General features: G+C 42.9%; 1 protein-coding gene across 4 annotated transcripts; it reads left to right on the top strand.

Moving 5' to 3' along the window:
- The first annotated feature begins 3,552 nt into the window (after nucleotides 1-3,552).
- On the top strand, nucleotides 3,553-20,336 carry psip1a (PC4 and SFRS1 interacting protein 1a). 4 transcript variants are annotated; one of them, XM_038981894.1, is made up of 16 exons: nucleotides 3,553-3,667; nucleotides 4,329-4,422; nucleotides 4,987-5,063; nucleotides 5,235-5,373; nucleotides 6,332-6,427; nucleotides 8,383-8,442; nucleotides 8,832-8,895; nucleotides 9,139-9,238; nucleotides 9,672-9,870; nucleotides 10,329-10,432; nucleotides 11,556-11,611; nucleotides 11,737-11,807; nucleotides 13,468-13,569; nucleotides 14,174-14,375; nucleotides 19,065-19,158; nucleotides 19,461-20,336. In XM_038981894.1, the coding sequence occupies exons 2-16, from the start codon at nucleotides 4,351-4,353 to the stop codon at nucleotides 19,489-19,491; spliced, it is 1,467 nt and encodes a 488-aa protein (XP_038837822.1). In that variant the 5' UTR covers nucleotides 3,553-3,667; nucleotides 4,329-4,350; the 3' UTR covers nucleotides 19,492-20,336. The 4 variants fall into 4 exon arrangements, with proteins under 4 accessions (XP_038837822.1, XP_038837819.1, XP_038837820.1 ...); XM_038981891.1 differs by having other exon boundaries at nucleotides 19,416-20,336; XM_038981892.1 differs by having other exon boundaries at nucleotides 3,610-3,692; nucleotides 19,416-20,336.
- The last annotated feature ends 583 nt before the right edge of the window (nucleotides 20,337-20,919 follow it).

Genomic DNA, 20,919 nt, shown 5'->3' with positions numbered 1-20,919 from the left:
CAGGGTGGACCAGCGCGGCGGACCCTACGTCTCAGCTGGCTCCTCTAGCCCAGCAAGAGAGCCCTTCTCCTGTCCTCGCTCGCTGACCCCCGCATTTATAACCCCGCCAGCAGCCCCACACATGCCCCCTAGACCCGAGCCCCCGGCCCAGCTCTGGCCCGTTCCATCACCTTACTCCTCCTCTGCCCACGCCCGCCCGCTTGTCAGTGTGGTCACTCCACCGAGAGGACTGATCCTGTCTTGTCATCCCCCCATCGCAGCCTGTCGAGAGTAGAGGAGGGAGGGATGGAGGGAGGGAAGAAGGGAGGGAGGAGGAGGCATCTGTGGCGCTCCCACTAACCGGCGACTGTTGGAACGTTGACAGAAGCATCTGTCATCCCCTGCCTTCACACACTCACCTGCTGTCCGAGGGCCTGACTCTCTCATTCCCTCTCTCTCGCTTTCTCCTCCCTCTCTCGTCCCTCCCTTCCTCTCTCGTCCCTCCCTCTCTCTCTCTCTTTCTCGCTGCAGAGCTGATAGGAAGCTCTCCTACGCCTCCTCCAGAAAAACTCTGCCATCTCTTGTTCTTGTTTAATCTGGGAAAGGTACATACATTTTTGGACTTGAGGGTAAAAAACACAAATGCCATCACTATCCATTTACAAACTAATTCCACTTCAGATTAGTCTCCACCAGCCATCCAGTGTTTCAACAATAGCCATTTTGCATTACTGCTAATACATGACCTGTGCCACTCGGTACCAAATATTGTTTCAGACATTTAAATAAATCCATTCTTTTGGATGACATCTCACCTATAGTATTAAAAACACTATTCAAAATAACTACTCAATCATATGAAGTTTGTTTGGTTCTTTTACTTTCATACTAGGTCATTTAATAGAGTTCCATAGTTCATCACCGGGTCGAGTAACACTTCATAAACAAAAAATATGCCCCCTGAACATGGCTGTGGTGTTAATGAAGATACTGACCTGCCTGGCGATTACTTTATCATTCACCAATGGCACCCCTGCCCACCCCCCAACGAGCTGAAAAGTTGCCAGCAGCGGTGAGGGGAAGGATGCCAATCCACAGGCACGACTGACACACATACACACACACACACACACACTCAAGGACACCATCGTTCACTGAACTCTGGCAAGGTGCCCTTCAGAAGAAGCCACACAGTCCTGGAGTACCCTAAACCCTACACACTAAACCCTACACACACAGGCCTGGAATACTCTAAACCCTACACACTAAACCCTACACACACAGGCCTGGAGTACCCTAAACCCTACACACTAAACCCTACACACACAGGCCTGGAGTACCCTAAACCATACACACTAAACCCTACACACACAGGCATGGAGTACCCTAAACCCAACACACTAAACCCTACACACACAGTCCTGGAGTACCCTAAACACTACACACTAAACCCTACACACACAGGCCTGGAGTACCCTAAACACTACACACTAAACCCTACACACACAGGCCTGGAGTACCCTAAACCCTACACACTAAACCCTACACACACAGGCCTGGAGTACCCTAAACCCTACACACTAAACCCTACACACACAGGCATGGAGTACCCTACACACTACATACACAGGCATGGAGTACCCTAAAACCTACACACTCAGTCCTGGAATACCTTAAACTCTACACACGTCTGGTGTACCCTAAACCCTACACACACAGGCCTGGAGTACCCTACACACTACATACACAGGCAAGGAGTACCCTAAACCCTACATACACAGGCCTGGAGTACCCTAAACCTTGCACACCTCGTCCTAAAATATGCCAAAACCTGAACACACATACAGAGAATAGTTAAGTTCATAATTTTAAGGGTATGTTATTATGTTAAGGGTATGTTAGAATCACCTTTATTCGCCAAGTAAATGTACACACACTCTGAATGTCACTAGGTGATATGGAGCATCAGCAGTGAGAATAGCAGGACATCATGGGGCTCCAGAGAGAAAGAGGGATGGAACGTGGTGCCAACACCTCGTCTGCCAGGGTGAAGGGTAGATAGACACACTACCACAGTCCATCCCTCCCTCCCTCTCTCCATCCGTCCATCCCCCTCCTTCCTTCCTTCCCTACCTACCTCCATCCCCACTAGGCCTGGTGTCTGAACCCCACTGAGCTGGCTCAGGTCCAACACCAAGGTCTCTCACCCTACAGGCTGGGCAGGGGTCCTCCTCCTCCTGGTTGCTCCTCTGTGCTATTCCTGGGGCCTGCCCGACCTGCTTTGCTCCTCTCTCTCTCCTCCTCTGGCATCTCTCTCCTCCCCAATCCCTCTCTCTGGGGTGACGGGCCTGTCCTTCACATTCATCAGTATCTCCTTTACTCCTATTGTCTTTCTCACACACACACACACACACACACACACACACACACACACACACACACACACACACACACACACACACACACACACACACACACACACACACACACACACACACACACAACTGTTCTGTCCTGTGTTTGGTGGTCACACACACCTAGGTCACCTTCATTCAGTCCTTCCTGATGTGTTCATTCAACAGTAGAAAGGTTCAAGTAGTCGTGACGGTTCTGGTGGTGTCAGAGGAAGCAGTCGCAGGCCTAGTATTACTGATGGGATGTCATTGCAGTTGTCAATGCACAGAAATTCACCTTTCTAGACGAGCCCTCTGATAATTCCAACTCAGTGATGTCGTGGAAGATAAACTAAAACCTTTTTAATTGTGTGAATAGGGTCTATCTACCCTTTTTACCACTACATCCCTGCACTACAACATACACATAACCAAACATGTATGTTCCTGAATGAATGAGACATTCAGAAGATGTAAAAGAGAATGTAACTAAATACTATAATACAATGAAAGAGAAGTGAGGGAACAATACTCAGTTCCTGTAGTGGTATGTTAATAGGGCTAAGTACAGATCTTCACCACTGGAGGGCAATGAATAGCAAGCAGTAAGGAATGTTATTTCCTGTACTGGTGCAAGACTAGAATAGTCCACTACATGTCAGCATTCTGTAAGACATGAAGACAGCTATAATGACCACGTTGACATCCAAAGTAGCCAACAATTTCAATATAAAGTTATTTCACGCAGGAGTCGGCTAACGCTTTACCAAATGCTCTTACCTGCAAATGAGTGATATGTATTAGTAGGTGATAACATAGTCCAATTTTGGGGTATTAGACAAACTCATATTTCAGTTTGAGGCAACTTGAGGAAAACGGAAAGTATAGTTCCTCAAGTCAACTGCAATAGCTGTCAAAATGATCACATGTGGACTTGGTCAACCATAACAACAACCATAACAGAATGCAGCATCAGTACCAAGGAAATGTACTTGCGCAGTTCTCCTAAACTTGCATCTTATAGGAGGGGTGTACCTCATCCACTTGAATTGTCTTGCATTGATTACATCTACAAATACAACTGTGTGCACACCAGAAGCACAAATAACGTCACTTCAATTACATTCTTCACATAAAAAGACCAAGATACACATTGCAAAGACTATAATTTTTGTGTTTAGGATTTTAGCTCACCCTATTTTATAGCTATTATGGTAAAATCCATTACCGTGTTGCGCGGGAGCAGGAAAAGTTGTGTAGGCTGCTTTGCTAGCTACGAATATAGTACTACTTTGGTAAGCATTTTGCATTTTCTTCTAGGTAACACCATTCAGAATGTTTGTGAATATGATACTAACATACACATAATAGTATTCCTTTCTTAACGGTATGTATTAGTTCGTTTTGAACTGAGGTCAAAGCTAGAAAGACAGCCCGCATGTTCATGTTGTCACCGGAAAATACTAGAATGTCGCGAAAAGGAAACATTGTATCTAAACGCTAGGTAGCTAAATTTTGACAAGCATGAAAATGTATCTACATGTAAACATATGTAATGCCCTGTTCATGGGTCGCTGGAGAATCGGCATTTTGAATGAAACTGGATTCGTCCACGTTTCTGTTTGTGTGCACAAGCCGATGGGCTAATGCATGGGGGTAAGGGTTAGTGCCCTTGCTACATACCCACACTGTAATGCACGAATCATGCATGTCTTCTGAGTCGGACACTTGTAGAATGGCTTCACATCTGAAACTCAATTCAGGTGTGCAATAGGAAGGTGAATGGTCCTGTAAAATTTTCCCAATTGGCTTTTTCGTGGGACTTGATGCATTTCATCTAGCTGTTCTTTCTGTGTATGTAGGCAAAAGTTGCATTCTGTTTGCACTGTGTAGATGATCTGTGTATTATTATTATATCAAATCACATCAAATTTGATTGGTCACATGTGTCAACAGAGTGCCGTACGTCGCAAGAAGAATGGCTCGGGATTACAAACCTGGTGACCTGATCTTTGCGAAGATGAAGGGCTACCCTCACTGGCCTGCCAGGGTAAGCCAATACACAATCACACAAGACAAGTTACTTCCAGTTACCATAACGACGTATGTAGAGCTGGGCGAGCTCGACAAAAATCCATATCGCGATAAATTGCCTGAAATTATGCAATAACGATACATTTATAATAACAATGTGCACCACATTTTTTATGTATTATCCTTTTAAAACTACTACTAGTTTGCTGATTGTAGCCATCAATTATCCCATTAACAATCACTCATATTAGCACAATTATTTCATTTCAAACTTCATATTTCTCTAGTATAGGCTACTTATCGTAATGAAAGATATCAGCAAAATGCCTGCGATAAGTGATGGGAATGGTCGGTGTCGATTTTTGTTTTTTTTCGTCCCATCTCTAAAGTATAGTCATTTCATGGTATTATACAGTTGTTACTACCATTCTTAACTTATTTTGAAAACGTAAAGCATTTGTTACACAGATCATTTGTCACATAGGGCATTTATTAAAGATGGGTGTTTTGAATTGTCTGCCAATTACATGACATGTACATACTAGGCTAATCAATTCACTGCTCTTGCCCTTTCTACCAGATTAATGACTACTCTGATGGAGCTGTGAAGCCGGCCAACATGAAGTTTCCCATCTTTTTCTTTGGTACCCATGAAACGTAAGAAGTTAGCTACAGTAGTTCCCTTTGTCTCACCCATGTCTCACAATACACTACACCCTCTATCTGAACAATACACCAGTTCTTGATATTGGCATTGTGTACAATATACAAACATCAGTTTGAGCACCAGAAAAGCATCTATGCATTGACTTTCCTCCTCTATTGCAGTGCATTCCTAGGCCCCAAAGATATATATCCCTACCTGCCCAATAAAGAGAAGTATGCCAAGCCTAACAAGAGAAAGGGCTTCAACGAAGGCCTGTGGGAGGTTGAGAACAACCCAAAGGTGGAGCTGAATGGAGAGAAGGTCTGTTTTATCTCTTCTCTTTTGTCATGTTGCTCTGGTTCGTGTTCATTAGGGCACACAACGGAAGACATTATGCAACAGAAAATGAATATGAGCGTTCAGCCTGACCTCAGAGCCATATGAAAAGTACTTTACGTATTTCTAAGCACCTCTAAGACGTACTGTATGATGCCTATTAATGGTCTAGTTACTTTAGACAGAAACAAAAGCGGGGAGGATGGGGGGCCTAATCCGCGACCGTCTAGGTTGCACGTTGAGAGTCGGATCAGGGACAACTGTAGCATTTTAGCTAGCCCATCAAATCTCTTTTTATTTGTCACGTACACAGTTTACAGCAGGTATAAACAGTGCAATGAAATACTTATGTGCTAGCTCCCACAACAATCAGTACATTAATCAATTTACTTCCATTTGGTGCCTAATGAACATGACCCTGGAGTTCTCTATGTCGGTGGGGGGGTTGCCCTAATGGTTAAAGGGGCAATCTACTATTGCTACATCAATTTTTGGACTGTTAAATTAATGATATATAGCCATTGATTCTTGAAGAATATAACTTATAAATGCCTCATGAGCTTAGTTCAAATGTCATACCCCATCAGAACCCAGAATATAAGCTTGTTTAACTCAACATAAAAAAACAAAAAACAAAGTCAATGTAAACAAACACTGTATAGCTTCAAAATATGAGGTTAAATCTATAATTTGGATATCATGGATGGTCAGTCCTTACATCCATAGTTCTGCCTATGAATGCAAGAGCAGTAATATTCTATTTCTTAAGGCCCATCCCTCAGCTGTTTACCAAAACAAGTGACCCCTTTTTGTTATTGTTTCAAATGTGGATTTCTTTCCCCCTTTTAAGGTTGGGTTTTGGGGTTAAAGTAGTCTGTTCCTAGGTCTGTGATTTAGGAATGTTTTGTTTTTTTGGTAACATGTTTGGTTTTCTTTCATATAGCAAATGATGCTGTCGGATAACGTAACGGAGAAGGACTCTGACAGTAACCCGGAAGGGGACGAGGAGGGAGATTATGAGAAGAGGAAGAAACCCAAAGTAGGCTAACCATTCTACCATCTACCTTAATTCATAGGTCATTATTTTTATATGAACTTTACTGTGTTATTCACGTGAACACCATAGAATACTGACTAACCTCACTTTCTTGACTAGCACCATGCCTACGTAACATTAAATGCCGTGCGCTCTTGTACCAATGTGTCTGTCTGCTGTTGATGTTGTCTCCTTTTGCCAACGGTACTGTGCTTTGTGTCGTAATACCCCAAGAGGCAAATCATGAATTGGCAAATGTTATTTGTGGGATATATTACTAGTACTTGACCAGAGTTGTTTGTCCAAGCTGAATCCCAATTACGTATGGAATTGTCTGGGAGCGAAGGACTGAAGTCAAGGGAGAGACGGGGCCCAACTTCTCTCTCTGTCTAGCTGTCAATTGGCCCCACTAAATAACTAACCTAACCTCCCATACCCTGGGCCCTGTGTGTTTGGTATGGTTACCCAGGTGTCGGGGGCTGAGAGTGAGGCTGAACAGGAGGAGGATGATGAGGAGGAGGAGGAGGATGGGGGCATGCAGGTCTCTGAACAGGGACAGCCCCAGGGCCGGGATGTACGTACTGTTGCATGATGGGATAGGTGACCCTCCCACCCCACTTAGGGAAAGCATGTGGCACCTGGTGACTTTCATTTTCTAGGTGGTGTTTTTTTGTTCCTATTGCTAGGCAACTGTGTAACCATTGGCTTGCACGACTACCATTGCAAAGCCGTAAGGTGATGATTTGGCGCCGTATCCTCACTCTGTTTCTTAGCTAGCCTGGTTTTTCTGTTGGTAACAATAGTATTTTGAGTGTTTTACAACTGTACCACTGAACTACAGGGGAGGATAGGGGTATGCAGGGTTATTTCCCTGTAGTGAATGGTGAGAGGGCAGGGCAAAGAGAGGAGTTTTCAGTACCTGTCTTACAGCCTGTAAGTTTAATATACCATGGATAGTGGTGTGATTGTGTCCTTAAAATAACCACTGTCATTCATTTTGAACAAACCTGGGCTGTCACTATGGGGGATCACGCAAATGTTGTGTTTAGTGAGAGTGGTCATTCACCATAAAAATGTAAATAAATGGGTAAATGTTTTTGTGAATTAGATGTGGTATGTTAAATGTCATTTGCATGACCTGAATGCATGTTCCCTCCATTTCCTTCCCACCTCCTAAAGGTTTGATGTACTAGACTGTTTTACTGATTCAGGCACCGAGGCCTGATTGTTGATCAGTGGCACGTGTTGCTCCCTCCCTCCTTGTGGTGTTGTTATCAAGCTTTTAATTGGTGGGCTGAACTACAGCAATTCTTATCAGTTAAAGCAACGTATTTATGTTTTATTTTTGCATGGCATTCTATGTCGCTCTGGAGAAAGGTAAGTTGCTCTCTTGCGCCAATGACTGATCCTTCATTTGATAGGAACTGTTCTGGGACTTGGGAACTAGACTCTTGCCTGCTGACTTGGTAGGTGTAATACCACAGTAATCCACTAGATGTGGCTGAAACACAATTTCCCCTTATTTTATGGCAAGGACAGTTGGGAGGGAATTATTACAATACAGATGCAGTCAAATATATTGGCACCCTTGCATGGTTTATATTGGCACCTTTGTATGATTGACTATTTATTCTAAAATAAGTTAAAATTGAAAAAGATGTTGGTGTTTACACGTATATTTGTTTGATTTACAACTGTACATGACAAAAAAGAAATACATTAAGATCTCTAACTTTAAAGTAAAATAATGGCTTGGATTAAATTGATCAAATTAATTTGTTTGGAGCCAATGATTCTTGTTACCTGTGTAATTTCTCACCTGTGCTAAGTTTTATGTGCCTGCAGGGTAAAAATAGCAATTGAAAAGAAAAGCAGAACATTCTACTCCATTGCACTGCATTGTGAAGTGCAAAGTGTGCCAATCTATTTGACAGCATCTGTATGTCTGTTTTTTCTAGGACCCCACACCAAAGGAATCTACAGACACTCCCAAACCCAAGAGAAGAAGGAAGAAAAAGGTATCCCATATCCTCATTTATAAACTGGGTGGTTCGAGCCCTGAATGCTGATTGGTTGACAGCCGTGGTATATCAGACCGTATACCACGGGTATGACAAAATATTTTATTTTTACTGCTCTAATTATGTTGGTAACCAGTTTTTATAATAGCAATAAGGCACCTCTGGGGTTTGTGGTATATGGACAATATACCATGGCTAAGGGCTGCGTCCAGGCACTCTGTGTTGCGTCGTGGATAAGAACAGCCCATAGCCGTGGTATATTGATCATATACCACACCCCCTCGGGCCTTATCGCTTAAAGTATAACATAAATTCACCTAATCTAGACATAATACAACTTGTAAATCACTTTGAAACTAAACTCGGTGTCTTGTGTCTCTTGTCAGAGTGATGTAGAGGCCGACTCTGAGAAAGAGGACGCTGCCAACAGTCCCACATCCAGCCCTCAAGGTACAGTGTCTGTCAATGCAACCCTCTACCTTTCCCACTGTTGCAGGTGTTGGGTGCGTGTGTGCAAGACAGCAGACCTACCCCAGGCACTCTATTATTTTGTCAAAGGGTAAAACAACAACCAAAGTAATGGAAAACAGCTTGCATAGCGCTCCTCTGTATTGGGACAGTAGTGTCCCCCCTCAGTATGATAACTGATGACAACTCATAACTACAAACTCTATGACCTGTGTGTGTGTCCAGGTGGAGAGGGCCCCACTCCTAAGCGGCGAGGCAGGAAGACCAAAGCTGAGAAGATGCTCCTACTCCAGCAGCAGGACCCCCAGGGCTCAGGCAGTGACATGTACATTATGTGGTTATGGTTCATCTGTCTGTCTTACCTGCTGTTATCTCCTGTAGAGGCCTCTTCAGCAGGCTTCTCCTTGTCCGACTCCTGCTTCTTATCATCAGGACTGGAGTCACCATTAGTCTCATCTAGAGCAAGAGACAGACAGACAGACAGACAAACACACACACACATGCATACCATAAGAGCAAATGTGCATTTACAAGAACAATAAATGTGTATTTTAAGAATTTCAGTTCTATGTCTAATAGAATCTCTATATGAGACCCATCCGCTGATTTTAAAGGATCCACTAGTAATCCATCATTAATGGACTGTTAAATTGTCTGAAAAACAACAGCGGCTCAACACTACTGTAGCTACCATTGAGCAACATTGCTTTGACTTTCCTGGGTAAAATAACTCCTAAAAGACGTTTCTCTCCATTCAGGGACACTGCTGAGTCGGAGAGAAAGAGAAAGAGGACGCCGGAAGACAAGTCCAAGAGAGGAGAGGAGGAGAAGAGGCTGGACGGGAGGAGAAAGAAGGAAGACAACAAAGGGAGAGAGTTGGAAGGGAAGAAGGACCCTGATGCTAAACGGAGGAGACAGACCAAAGAGGAGAGCTCCTCTGACTCAGAGGACCAGGAGGTGGGTGTTCCACAACCAGACAAGGGAAGTGTCCCAAATGGACCCCTAATCCCTATGTGGTGCACTACTATTGACCAGGGCCCATAGGGAGTAGTGCACTAAACAGGTAATAGGGTGCCATTTGGGACTTGGATAGGGTGAAACACAACCAATCACCTCACCAACAGGGATTGGCTAAATTCATCACACCTGGGCTTGCATTCCAAATGGTACCCTATTCCCTATGTGCCCTAAATAGGGATTAGGGTGCCTGGGGCTCTGGCCAAAAGTAGTGAACTAGTTATTCTAATTCAGTTACTGTTTCCACTATAACAGAGTGTGCCCTAAATAGCCTAGTGGAGCAGACAGTTACACAGTGAAACCATGTCATGACAAACGGTGCCAGCAAAGCATGTCTACATGTATGTACATCCAATCAGCATCTCTTTCTCCACCCCGTTAACCAATGTAACCATTAGAAGAACAAGGGGGTGGCGGGTGACCGCAAGCGGCAGCAGCCCACTCCGACCGAGACAGGGGACAAAGACGATCGTCAACGACGCAAACAAGACGAGCAGAAAGAGTAAGGCAACCATCCGTCTATCCATCCGTCTTATCTATCTTCTCTATCTCCCAACACTCACCTTTCTATTTAGTACCCCGTGGGGGGGGGGTATACATTGCTCCACATCCCCCCACACGGGGGCTATACATTTTCAATGGCTAGTGATTTAATTTTTTACTGCTCCATCTAAAAATGGTTCCTGAAGTGACAGTCGTGTGTGTAGAATGCCATGTGTCGGCCTCCCGGGTGGCGCAGTGGTCTAGGGCACTGCATCGCAGTGCTAGCTGCGCCACCAGAGTCTCTGGGTTCACGCCCAGGCTCTGTCGCAGCCGGCCGCGACCGGGAGGTCCGTGGGGCGACGCACAATTGGGCTAGCGTCGTCCGGGTTAGGGAGGGTTTGGCCGGTAGGGATATCCTTGTCTCATCGCGCTCCAGCAACTCCTGTGGCGGGCCGGGCGCAGTGCGCGCTAACCAGGGGGCCAGGTGCACGGTGTTTCCTCCGACACATTGGTGCGGCTGGCTTCCGGGTTGGAGGCGCGCTGTGTTAAGAAGCAGTGCGGCTTGGTTGGGTTGTGCTTCGGAGGACGCGTGGCTTTCGACCTTCGTCTCTCCCGAGCCCGTACGGGAGTTGTAGCGATGAGACAAGATAGTAATTACTAGCGATTGGATACCACGAAAAATTGGGGAGAAAAGGGGATCAAATTAAAAAAAAAAAAAAAAAAAAAAAAAAAGCATGCCATGTGTCAGAGGTCACTGTGACAAGATGGCAGGGTCAGGGTTTATGTCGAATGGCAGCCACAGCGGGAGGACAGGGGAGTGACAGAATTGGATTTCAGACATGAGGGTCATTCCATGTGCACAGGTCACAAGGGCGCTGCCCGGCTGGCGCTGGGCAGAAGTCTCCATTAAAAACACTCGGGCGGGAATTGGGTTCCCTGTTCTGTACATCCATCTCAAATGATCTCCAGTTGATATGTTGATGATGGAATTTCCAGTGGTGCTACTCTTAAAACGACTGGCAGTTCAGTTTGGTTGTGTGTACATATTAGGTTTTTGGTAAGTAATTTGCATGTGAACTTCAAGTTGAAATGGACACATGACCTGAGTTGATTTGGTGCGTTAATGGTCTTCTGTGTTTCAGGCAAAACAAAGACGATGGAAACAAAGTGGATGAAAGGAAAGGAGACAAGAAGAAAGGTGACTGTGTGTTGGTGCTTTCTCATGGACATTATGAAGATCATTGCTACTTGTCCTCTGTCGAGATAGCTCAACTTTCATGAACAAGTCATGACCGATGTCGGTTTTTGTTTCCTTCATCGCAGAGATATCGACAGAATCGAGGCTGCAGAGGTTGCATGGAGAAATCAAAATCTCCCTCAAGATTGACAACCCAGTAAGTTGCCCTAAAAGACTGCCCTAGACCTTGCCTTCTACAGAGCCCTTACCCAAGAGACAATCACTTATTTACTTCACCAGGGTCATTTTACACACTCACTTTTTGCAGAAGAAGAAGCTTTCAAGTCATTCTAGGTTTTAGTTGGGAGACAGTTTAATGGATCCTCCTAGCCTAGCCATTGTAAGCTGAAGGGTGTTTTTGGTTTTGTTTGACATTTGTGGCTGTCACACTTTGACTGAAGCCAGAGTCTAGTTGAACCTTATCTTGACCTGTGATGGATTCAGGTCTTCAGAGCAGACCAGTTCATTGAGGAAAGCATCAGGTTTTTGTCTGGGTTTACACGAGGCTGAAAGAAAAAGAAGCTGCTCTTTTTGGTTAGACCGAGGGTGAAATTATTATGCAATGGTATTTCAAGTTGGAACGTTTTGTGTGTCCGTCTATTGCAACGGATGGCTCTTCTGCTACTCTTAACCTTCAACCCCACCCCTTCCCAAACAACACCATATTTATGGGAGGGGAAACATCTAATCCCATTTTGTATTGGTCACATGCGCCGAATACAACAGTGAAATGCTTACGAGCCCATTCCCAACACTGCAGAGTTAAAAAGTAAGACCAATATTTGCAAAATAAAAAATTAAATGATAACACAATAAAAACAAATAACGAGGCTATATACAAGGAGTACCAGTGTGGACAAGGGGAACACTAGTTGTCATTGAGTTCACTTGACCTCTTGACACCTTCCTGACTGTTACCAGACGTCTTTCTGGGTGACATATAATATGCCATTTAGCAGATGCTTTTGTCCTGAGTGACTTAGTCATGTCCATACCTAGACCATTATGCCCAGTCAACACATACGTTCTCAAATGGGCAAAACGGCTATATTAGTGACAAAACCAGCAGCTATATTGGTGACAAAACCAGCAACTATATTGGTGACAATACCAGCAGCTATATTGGTGACAATACCAGCAGCTATATTAGTGACAATACCAGCAGCTATATTGGTGACAATACCAGCAGCTATATTAGTGACAATACCAGCAGCTATATTGGTGACAAAACCAGCAGCTATATTAGTGACAAAACCAGCAGCTATATTAGTGACAAAACCAGCAGCTATATTAGTGACAAAACCAGCAGCTATATTAGTGACAAAACCAGCAGCTATATTAGTGACAATACCAGCAGCTATATTAGTGACAATACCAGCAGCTATATTAGTGACAATACCAGCAGCTATATTAGTGGCAAAACCAGCAGCTATATTAGTGACAAAACCAGCAGCTACATTAGTGACAATACCAGCAGCTATATTAGTGACAAAACCAGCAGCTATATTGGTGACAATACCAGCAGCTATATTAGTGACGAAACCAGCAGCTATATTAGTGACGAAACCAGCAGCTATATTGGTGACAAAACCAGCAGCTATATTGGTGACAAAATTGGTGACAATACCAGCAAGGGTTAGGGCCAATTTCGGTTAACTTACTGACTTGAAATGGAATTGACCCCAGGCTTACACAATACTGTTATTATTTTTGGGGGGGTTAAGACCTTTTGTATTTTAGTTTAATAGGCAGTTACTCACCTGGTTGAAGAAGATAAATAGTTTGGTCTCTGCATGTCTGTCTGTGTGTGTGTGTAGGATGTGAAGAAGTGTCTGGTGGCGTTGGATGAGCTGGGCATGCTGCAGGTCACCACCCAGCACCTGCAGAAACACTCAGAGCTCATTGCAACACTCAAAAAGGTAACGTCTCGGTCAGAGCTGCCCCCCTACACACAAACACTTTGTTCTCAATGCCTTTTGTTTCACCATAAACCAAGTGACCAATCATTATGCTAGTCTCTTCACACAGCTGCTGTGTCCTGAGTTAATGTTGAAGTGTGAATGTCACCAAAAGTGTCCCAGAATGCATGTGCTCACCCTGACTGCTGGGGTTGAGGGTAAAGCTTCCCCTACATAGACTCACTCCTGCTGCCACTTGGCCCTCTCCTTTTTCTTAGGTCATCACATTATAAGAGTACATAAGAACATCTGCTAATTGTATGCAACTGTGGGTGCATGTTTATATGTTCATGCATACTTTATACCCCATGTACATGCTGCTCTTTGTTGCCAGATCTGGAGATTTAATAAGTTAAACGCTATTGATATTCTAATAGCAATATATGTCCTTTAGCAGACTCTTTTATCCAAAGCAACCTACTCATTTGTGCATACATTTTACGTACGGTGGTCCCGGGAATCAAACCCACTATTCTGGCGTTACAAGTGCTATGCTCTACCAACTGAGCTATAGAGGACCAGCTATATCTCCTGTATTTACTGTCTGCTCTCCATGGGTGGGCAGATTCGGAGGTTCAAGGCCAGCCAGGACATCATGGACAAGTCCACCATGCTGTACAACAAGTTTAAGAGCATGTTCCTGCTGGGGGAAGGGGACCAGCTGCTCAGCCAGGTGCTCAACAAGTCCATAGCAGAGCAGAAGCAGCAGGAGGAGGCCAGGAAGGGAGCCCAGAAGAAGGCTGAGCAAGTCAGGGAGAACAACACAGGTACTGTGAGGAGAGAGGGACTGGGGCTCTGTTCCTATAGCCACACTGGCAAACTGCACACTAGTGAACTTAGTAAAGCCAAGAGTGGTGCTTTGAAGAAGGCTGAGCAAGTCAGGGAGAACAACACAACAGTGTGGGAGTGGGACCGGGGTCTTGTGGAGTGGCAGATAAGTGATAAATGTATGGGAGGTGGTTTGGTGACACACTACTGACTGTATGTCTGGACCTAGAGCTAAACCCAAGGCTTTAGCTCGGTGGGCTAATGTAATTTGGAGTCATGTGGTTGATACCTGATCACTCACAATAGCTGGGTTTAGAAGTTGTCCAAAAGCACTGGTCTCAGATCAGATTAGCCTACAGAATCCTTCAGAAAGATGAAGAAATATTCCCCAGTATCTGTGGTTAGGGTCAACGCCCTACATATTCCTCCTCGGGAATCTGATAGAAATCCTAGATGTGATGAGCGTCAACTCATCAAACATTACAGATTCAGAAGGATGTGTCTTCCTCAGTGTTCTGCAATGCTCATTGTGTGGCCTGTGACATATCCTGTGAATTTCTGTCCAAAAGACGAATTGTTTGGGAGAAACTCTTCACCAGCCAGTATAGAGAAAGGCCAAACCGACTCTGAGACTTAACAGATCTATGCCCTTTTGTTTAGAATGTTTTTTAGTAATTACATTTTTTACATAAACAATTACTGTGGGAACATATTGTGATGAAAGGTAAACACTCACTTAGTAGAGGTAGTTACGTATCCGCTCTTGGCTCAATGCCAACTTGTGATATGCACACACAAATCTGATTTTTGCACAAGTCAGGCAGTGTTAACATTAGGAGAATTATCTCAAATTCTACTTATGCCCACATATCGTATTATGATTTGACGGTGGGCTGGATCCAAACTGGAAATACGCGCAACTTTTGCATAAATCGTCATGTTGTCAATGGGATATTCATTGGAATGAAAATTGGCGTTAGCATTGTGCATTCATCCCTGTATGAAAAGAGTTTTGTTTACGGATCATGTTTTGGTGTTCTGGTCACGTCATTGGTCACCCTTTATGACCGGTTAGGCCACGCGCGCAGACTAAAGCCTTGTTCACACTGCAGGCCTTAATGCACAGATCCGTTTTGTTTTTTAAAACCTCTTTTGGAATACTGACTGTCCAAACGGCAAGTTACACCTGACCAAATTGGATTTGTGTGTGTTCAGACAACAGTCATTTGCTGACTTGGCTACGCTAGTTGTCATAGTAACGAGGGGTGGTGTTGATTGGTGGTGCTCGTGACGTGCTTCCTATCACTCCAGAAGTGTAGCAAGCTAAGGTGACAACAATGCCACATCTGTTTCAGAACTAGGGTTGTGGAGGTCATGAAATCTGGTCCGCAGGTTATTGTCATGCAAAGACTGCCAGTCTCACGGTAATTGACCGTTAATTAACAATCACCTTTAGCATCTCCATGCCTCCTCACATACAAGCCGCTGATTCGCCCCTTTGGAACATCTACATTTAAAAAAAGTCTAAATCAATTTAATGTACACCATCGCAATAAATCCATGTATTTTAGTCAGGTCTAAAGAAACATTATGATATGAAGAAAATGTGTTTCAGAAGAACAGCATATGAGTTGGCCAGGCTACTGTAGGCCTATGTTATCTGGCTATGCTCCATGCCATGGGCTTGTTCATTTAGCTGATAATATAGAAGTCCCATCGCATTATTTTATGTTCTATGATTTTATAGTAAGAAGAATATAATTGAAGTTAGCTGCATAAAATAGAAAGGATATTTTTCCCATTATGGAGCGAGTGCGCATATGAAGTATGTATGTTGAGCATAAAAGTGGCCATCTGAAACTGGTCTTATATGCTAGATTTAGAGTTATTTGGGAACTTTAATTGTGAATGATACAAACATTAGAATGTGTTAGAAATCAGAACGTATATGGTCTGCATGATCCGACAATAAGCTATTGATGATTTGAAAAAGTATCAAAAAAAGCTTGCGCTCTGTTCCTTGCCTCAGGCTGCACAGCTGTTCTCTCATCAACTGATCATATTTTCACCCATCAGACTATTCTCAATTTAGTCTGGTCTTTACTAATATGTAACATTTGTTTCGATTTAGAATGGTCCATTTATCAAATGGGCAGGAACAGGGGCAGGGGAAAAAGACGTCATCTGTCTGCACTGGAATAGTGAATGGAGGCCGTTTTGTAAACTACTTGGGGTTTATAGCCAGCATGTGCTTAATATGAGCAGCTGAGAAATGAATACTTATTTCACTCCAAGCATGTCACCCAATTAATGATGAACATTCCCTATTACTTGGCTATTCATAATGAAATACAAATTCACTAATTGCAGGCTAACTGTGAGCCGACCTGCACAATCAGTGAACCAACAGCATGGCCTGGGCTGTACGTTCTCTCCCAGACTCATGGTATACATTTTGGAGCGTAGCATAAGCTAACCAGTCCATCCAGTATGCATAATAATACAGTCCACACTGAAAAGCAATTACTATAATTTGTATAGGCTAGACCAATTATGTACCAAATACATCTTTATATCAGTTTTGTTTTTCTACCATGTGTAATATGCAGTAGGCGTATGTATTTTAGAACAGCTTAAATCTATGTTCTTTTTTGGGGGGCCTGGCCTCATAAGCCTATGCATCAGCTCCAATATGCTTATGGGAGTTTTGAATGAATCATCACCTTAGAAAGAGCTGTCCAACCATGTTTTACACTGTTTAAATGAATCATCACCTTAGAAAGAGCTGTCCAACCATGTTTTACACTGTTTAAATGAATCATCACCTTAGAAAGAGCTGTCCAACCATGTTTTACACTGTTTAAATGAATCATCACCTTTAGAAAGAGCTGTCCAACCATGTTTTACACTGTTTAAATGAATCATCACCTTAGAAAGAGCTGTCCAACCATGTTTTACACTGTTTAAATGAATCATCACCTTTAGAAAGAGCTGTCCAACCATGTTTTACACTGTTTAAATGAATCATCACCTTAGAAAGAGCTGTCCAACCATGTTTTACACTGTTTAAATGAATCATCACCTTAGAAAGAGCTGTCCAACCATGTTTTACACTGTTTAAATGAATCATCACCTTAGAAAGAGCTGTCCAACCATGTTTTACACTGTTTAAATGAATCATCACCTTAGAAAGAGCTGTCCAACCATGTTTTACACTGTTTAAATGAATCATCACCTTAGAAAGAGCTGTCCAACCATGTTTTACACTGTTTAAATGAATCATCACCTTAGAAAGAGCTGTCCAACCATGTTTTACACTGTTTAAATGAATCATCACCTTAGAAAGAGCTGTCCAACCATGTTTTACACTGTTTAAATGAATCATCACCTTAGAAAGAGCTGTCCAACCATGTTTTACACTGTTTAAATGAATCATCACCTTAGAAAGAGCTGTCCAACCATGTTTTACACTGTTTAAATGAATCATCACCTTAGAAAGAGCTGTCCAACCATGTTTTACACTGTTTAAATGAATCATCACCGGGAGTTTTAAAAGTAAGATAGGCTTGATGTCATTTTCAATTGTATTTGCATTGACATCAGAGTGGTTAGAGGGACAATAGAGCCCTGAGTAGCAGGCCATTAGGACCCGATGGTAGTTAGCAAGTTGGGTACCACCAAAGCATGTCCAGAGTGCATAAAAGGAGATTACCACGAACGGTTACGTGGAATTTTACTGCGGTCATGACTGCCGGTGTGGCGGTAATATGAGTGACCCCTAGTAAAAACACCCTTTTTAAAGTTTCAAAGTATATGATCCAACTTTGAAAAGGAGTCCTTTTTGACTAGCCACAGCAGTCAACTAGCTAGCTGTTTAGCTCTCTAGCACGTTCACTAATTTGTTTGTAAACAATTAACAAAATAGTTAGCTACCACATGTTCTTGTCAAAACTGTCAAGAGTATCAGCAAGCAACAAGATATGCCTAATAACAGTCTAAAAATAAAACACTTGAGAGGAAATAAATCAGATTTGACTGTTTACATGGCCAGGGAACAGATTTGAATCTGATTTCAAACCACATACAAAGGTGGTTTGAAATGTGACTTGAAATATCAGATTCATGTGATTTTTGGTTGTTCAGACTGCAGGAAAAATACCAGATTCTAATCCGTTATGCAAAATTTTTAATTTGAGTCATTTCAAACTGCCAATGTGAACAAGGCTTAAGAGTAAAATGCCACAGCAGCCTGACCACCATAGAATTAAATGTTTGTGATCCTATAACTTCTCAGACTATGACCGGTCTGTAGGCATTATGCCCTTTTTTATGATGGGCTCCGTAAGTATTAACATGATCAGGAGGGTTGTTCTAGTCGGGACCACATCCGTACCACACAGCCATACCTCAGACAAGTGTCTCTACGAAACAGGCATTTCCAATGGATGGAAAATCAGATTAGTCTCCGCCTGGCCCAGATATAGGCATGAGCGTATCACATGTCATCCCCCTCCTAACTCCTCCAGGAGATTTCAGAGTTGGGGTCGTAAAAGGAGAGCTGGAAAAAATAATGATATGTGTGGGCAAGAGGATGGTTGTCTGTTTGGATTATTAATGCAGGCTGAAACTGAAAGTCTGTGTGTCTGCGTGTGCGTCTGTTCCTGACTTGTGTGTGACGCTTGCTCTAGATAACAATATGAATGGCGACTCCAGTCCTGATAAGAAGCAGGAGTCGGACAAGGAGAAGCCTGCTGAAGAGGCCTCTACAGGTGATAACAGCAGGTAAGACCGACAGGGGCCAACAGGTTCTGGGTGTTTGGAGGTCTGTGCTTGCTCACAAGACTTAACCAATCCTGCATGTGCATAAGTCGTTGGCGAATGTCCTCCATCTCACTGTTCACTGTATCTCTTTGGGTCTGAGTAGGTTTCATTAACACGACGTCCTAAACCAAGCAAATTTTCAAAGTATCCATATTTTGTCAATTTGCTAGTTACATCCCCATTTGTGTTTGTATAACTTCTATAAACGTTCTTAACAGTGCTGTGCTAGTTGCCGTCCCATTTTCTAATCCCTTTACCGGCAGTGTAGTGAAGGCCCAAGAGGAATCCACCTGATGAAGAAACATCTCACTGACTAAACTGAAGGGGATGTTGGTGCTGCTGACCTGCTCCTGAGTCCTGACTGATCTGTGCTGATCCCACCTGCACACACTAGTCCAAACACCACCAATAAGAGGTTAACTCCTGTTGCTTTGACATCATGTCCCTCAAGTAGTACAAATCCAGGCTCTTTTCTGGTCTGAACACCCACGTCTTAAACCCTACAGAGCAGTGTCTTCCAAAGTCCTATTTTAGATAAAAAAATGTTTATGATGAATGCATCCACTATGGCTGTTTTTAAACTGATGGTAGTAAAAAGTGGTTCCACAAGGAAAATATGTTAGTTTAATACTTGCATATCTAACCCATCCCTGACCTCACTTTGTTTTAACCATTCTGCTATGTGGTGAAAAATTGACAGTATCATGTTTGAGAAGGTCATTGCAAAAATGGAGTGGGTCAAGGAAGCTTTATAGTCTGTTTTAAAATCACTTAACGTTTGACATCGCAAGATCTTTCAGTTCAACTCAATTCTCTGAATTATACAAGATAGATTAAATATATGGTAGTTACTGGTAGAGGAGTCTTTGTATTACTTGTTAGTTTAGTCAAATGTACTCGATACTGACCAATATTACTCTGGGTAGGTGCACATATTTTTAATGTTCTTGCACAGAAAGGAAATACTACTCGTGTGCCAAAGTGTCTTTCCACTCGCACACCCAAGTTTAAATGTCTGTCTGTTGTAAGTCCTCCAATTTGCTGACATTGATGTAAATAAGAGTATTTTTGTGCCTGTCTGAAAGCCTGTTTTGCCTCCTTTGTAATAAAGCATTGGTTCAATAACCTTTTGTCAGTAACTACATAAATTGATATTTTGTTTGAAACAGTAATTATTCGTTTTTAGATGTGGTCAAATATATTGGCACCCTTGCATGATTTACTTTCTTCAAAAAATACATTTAAATGAATAACTTGTTTACACTTCACAGGACCAAATCAAAACTGAAATTAATATTTTTCACTTAAGTCAAAAATGGCCTAGACTAGCTTATTCAAAATTCATTAATTTGGAGGCAATGAGTCTCGTTAAGTCATTTCCCACCTGTAGTAAGTTGCAGGTGCCTACTGGGTAAGAGGAAACAGAACATTCTGCTCTACTGCAAAGTACAAGTGGTGCCAATATACACTGCTCAAAAAAATAAGGGGATCACTTAAACAACACAATGTAACTCCAAGTCAATCACACTTCTGTGAAATCAAACTGTCCACTTAGGAAGCAACACTGATTGACAATAAATTTCACATGCTGTTGTGCAAATGGAATAAACAGGTGGAAATTATAGGCAATTAGCAAGACACCCCCAATAAAGGAATGGTTCTGCAGGTGGTGACCACAGACCACTTCTCAGTTCCTATGCTTCCTGGCTGATGTTTTGGTCA

The sequence above is a fragment of the Salvelinus namaycush genome, chromosome 42 (assembly GCF_016432855.1).
Source record: "Salvelinus namaycush isolate Seneca chromosome 42, SaNama_1.0, whole genome shotgun sequence".
Lineage (NCBI taxonomy): Eukaryota > Metazoa > Chordata > Actinopteri > Salmoniformes > Salmonidae > Salvelinus > Salvelinus namaycush.
Note: the sequence above shows the minus strand (reverse complement) of the source record. Positions and strands in the feature narration are given on the sequence as shown.

Excerpts from the sequence above, each read along its gene's own strand:
- psip1a (XM_038981891.1), top strand. The coding sequence starts at position 4,351 with ATGGCTCGGGATTACAAACCTGGTGACCTGATCTTTGCGAAGATGAAG. Across the intron at positions 5,374-6,331 it reads TGGAGCTGAATGGAGAGAAG|CAAATGATGCTGTCGGATAA; the intron begins GTCTGTTTTATC and ends TCTTTCATATAG. Across the intron at positions 11,612-11,736 it reads GAAAGGAGACAAGAAGAAAG|AGATATCGACAGAATCGAGG; the intron begins GTGACTGTGTGT and ends CCTTCATCGCAG.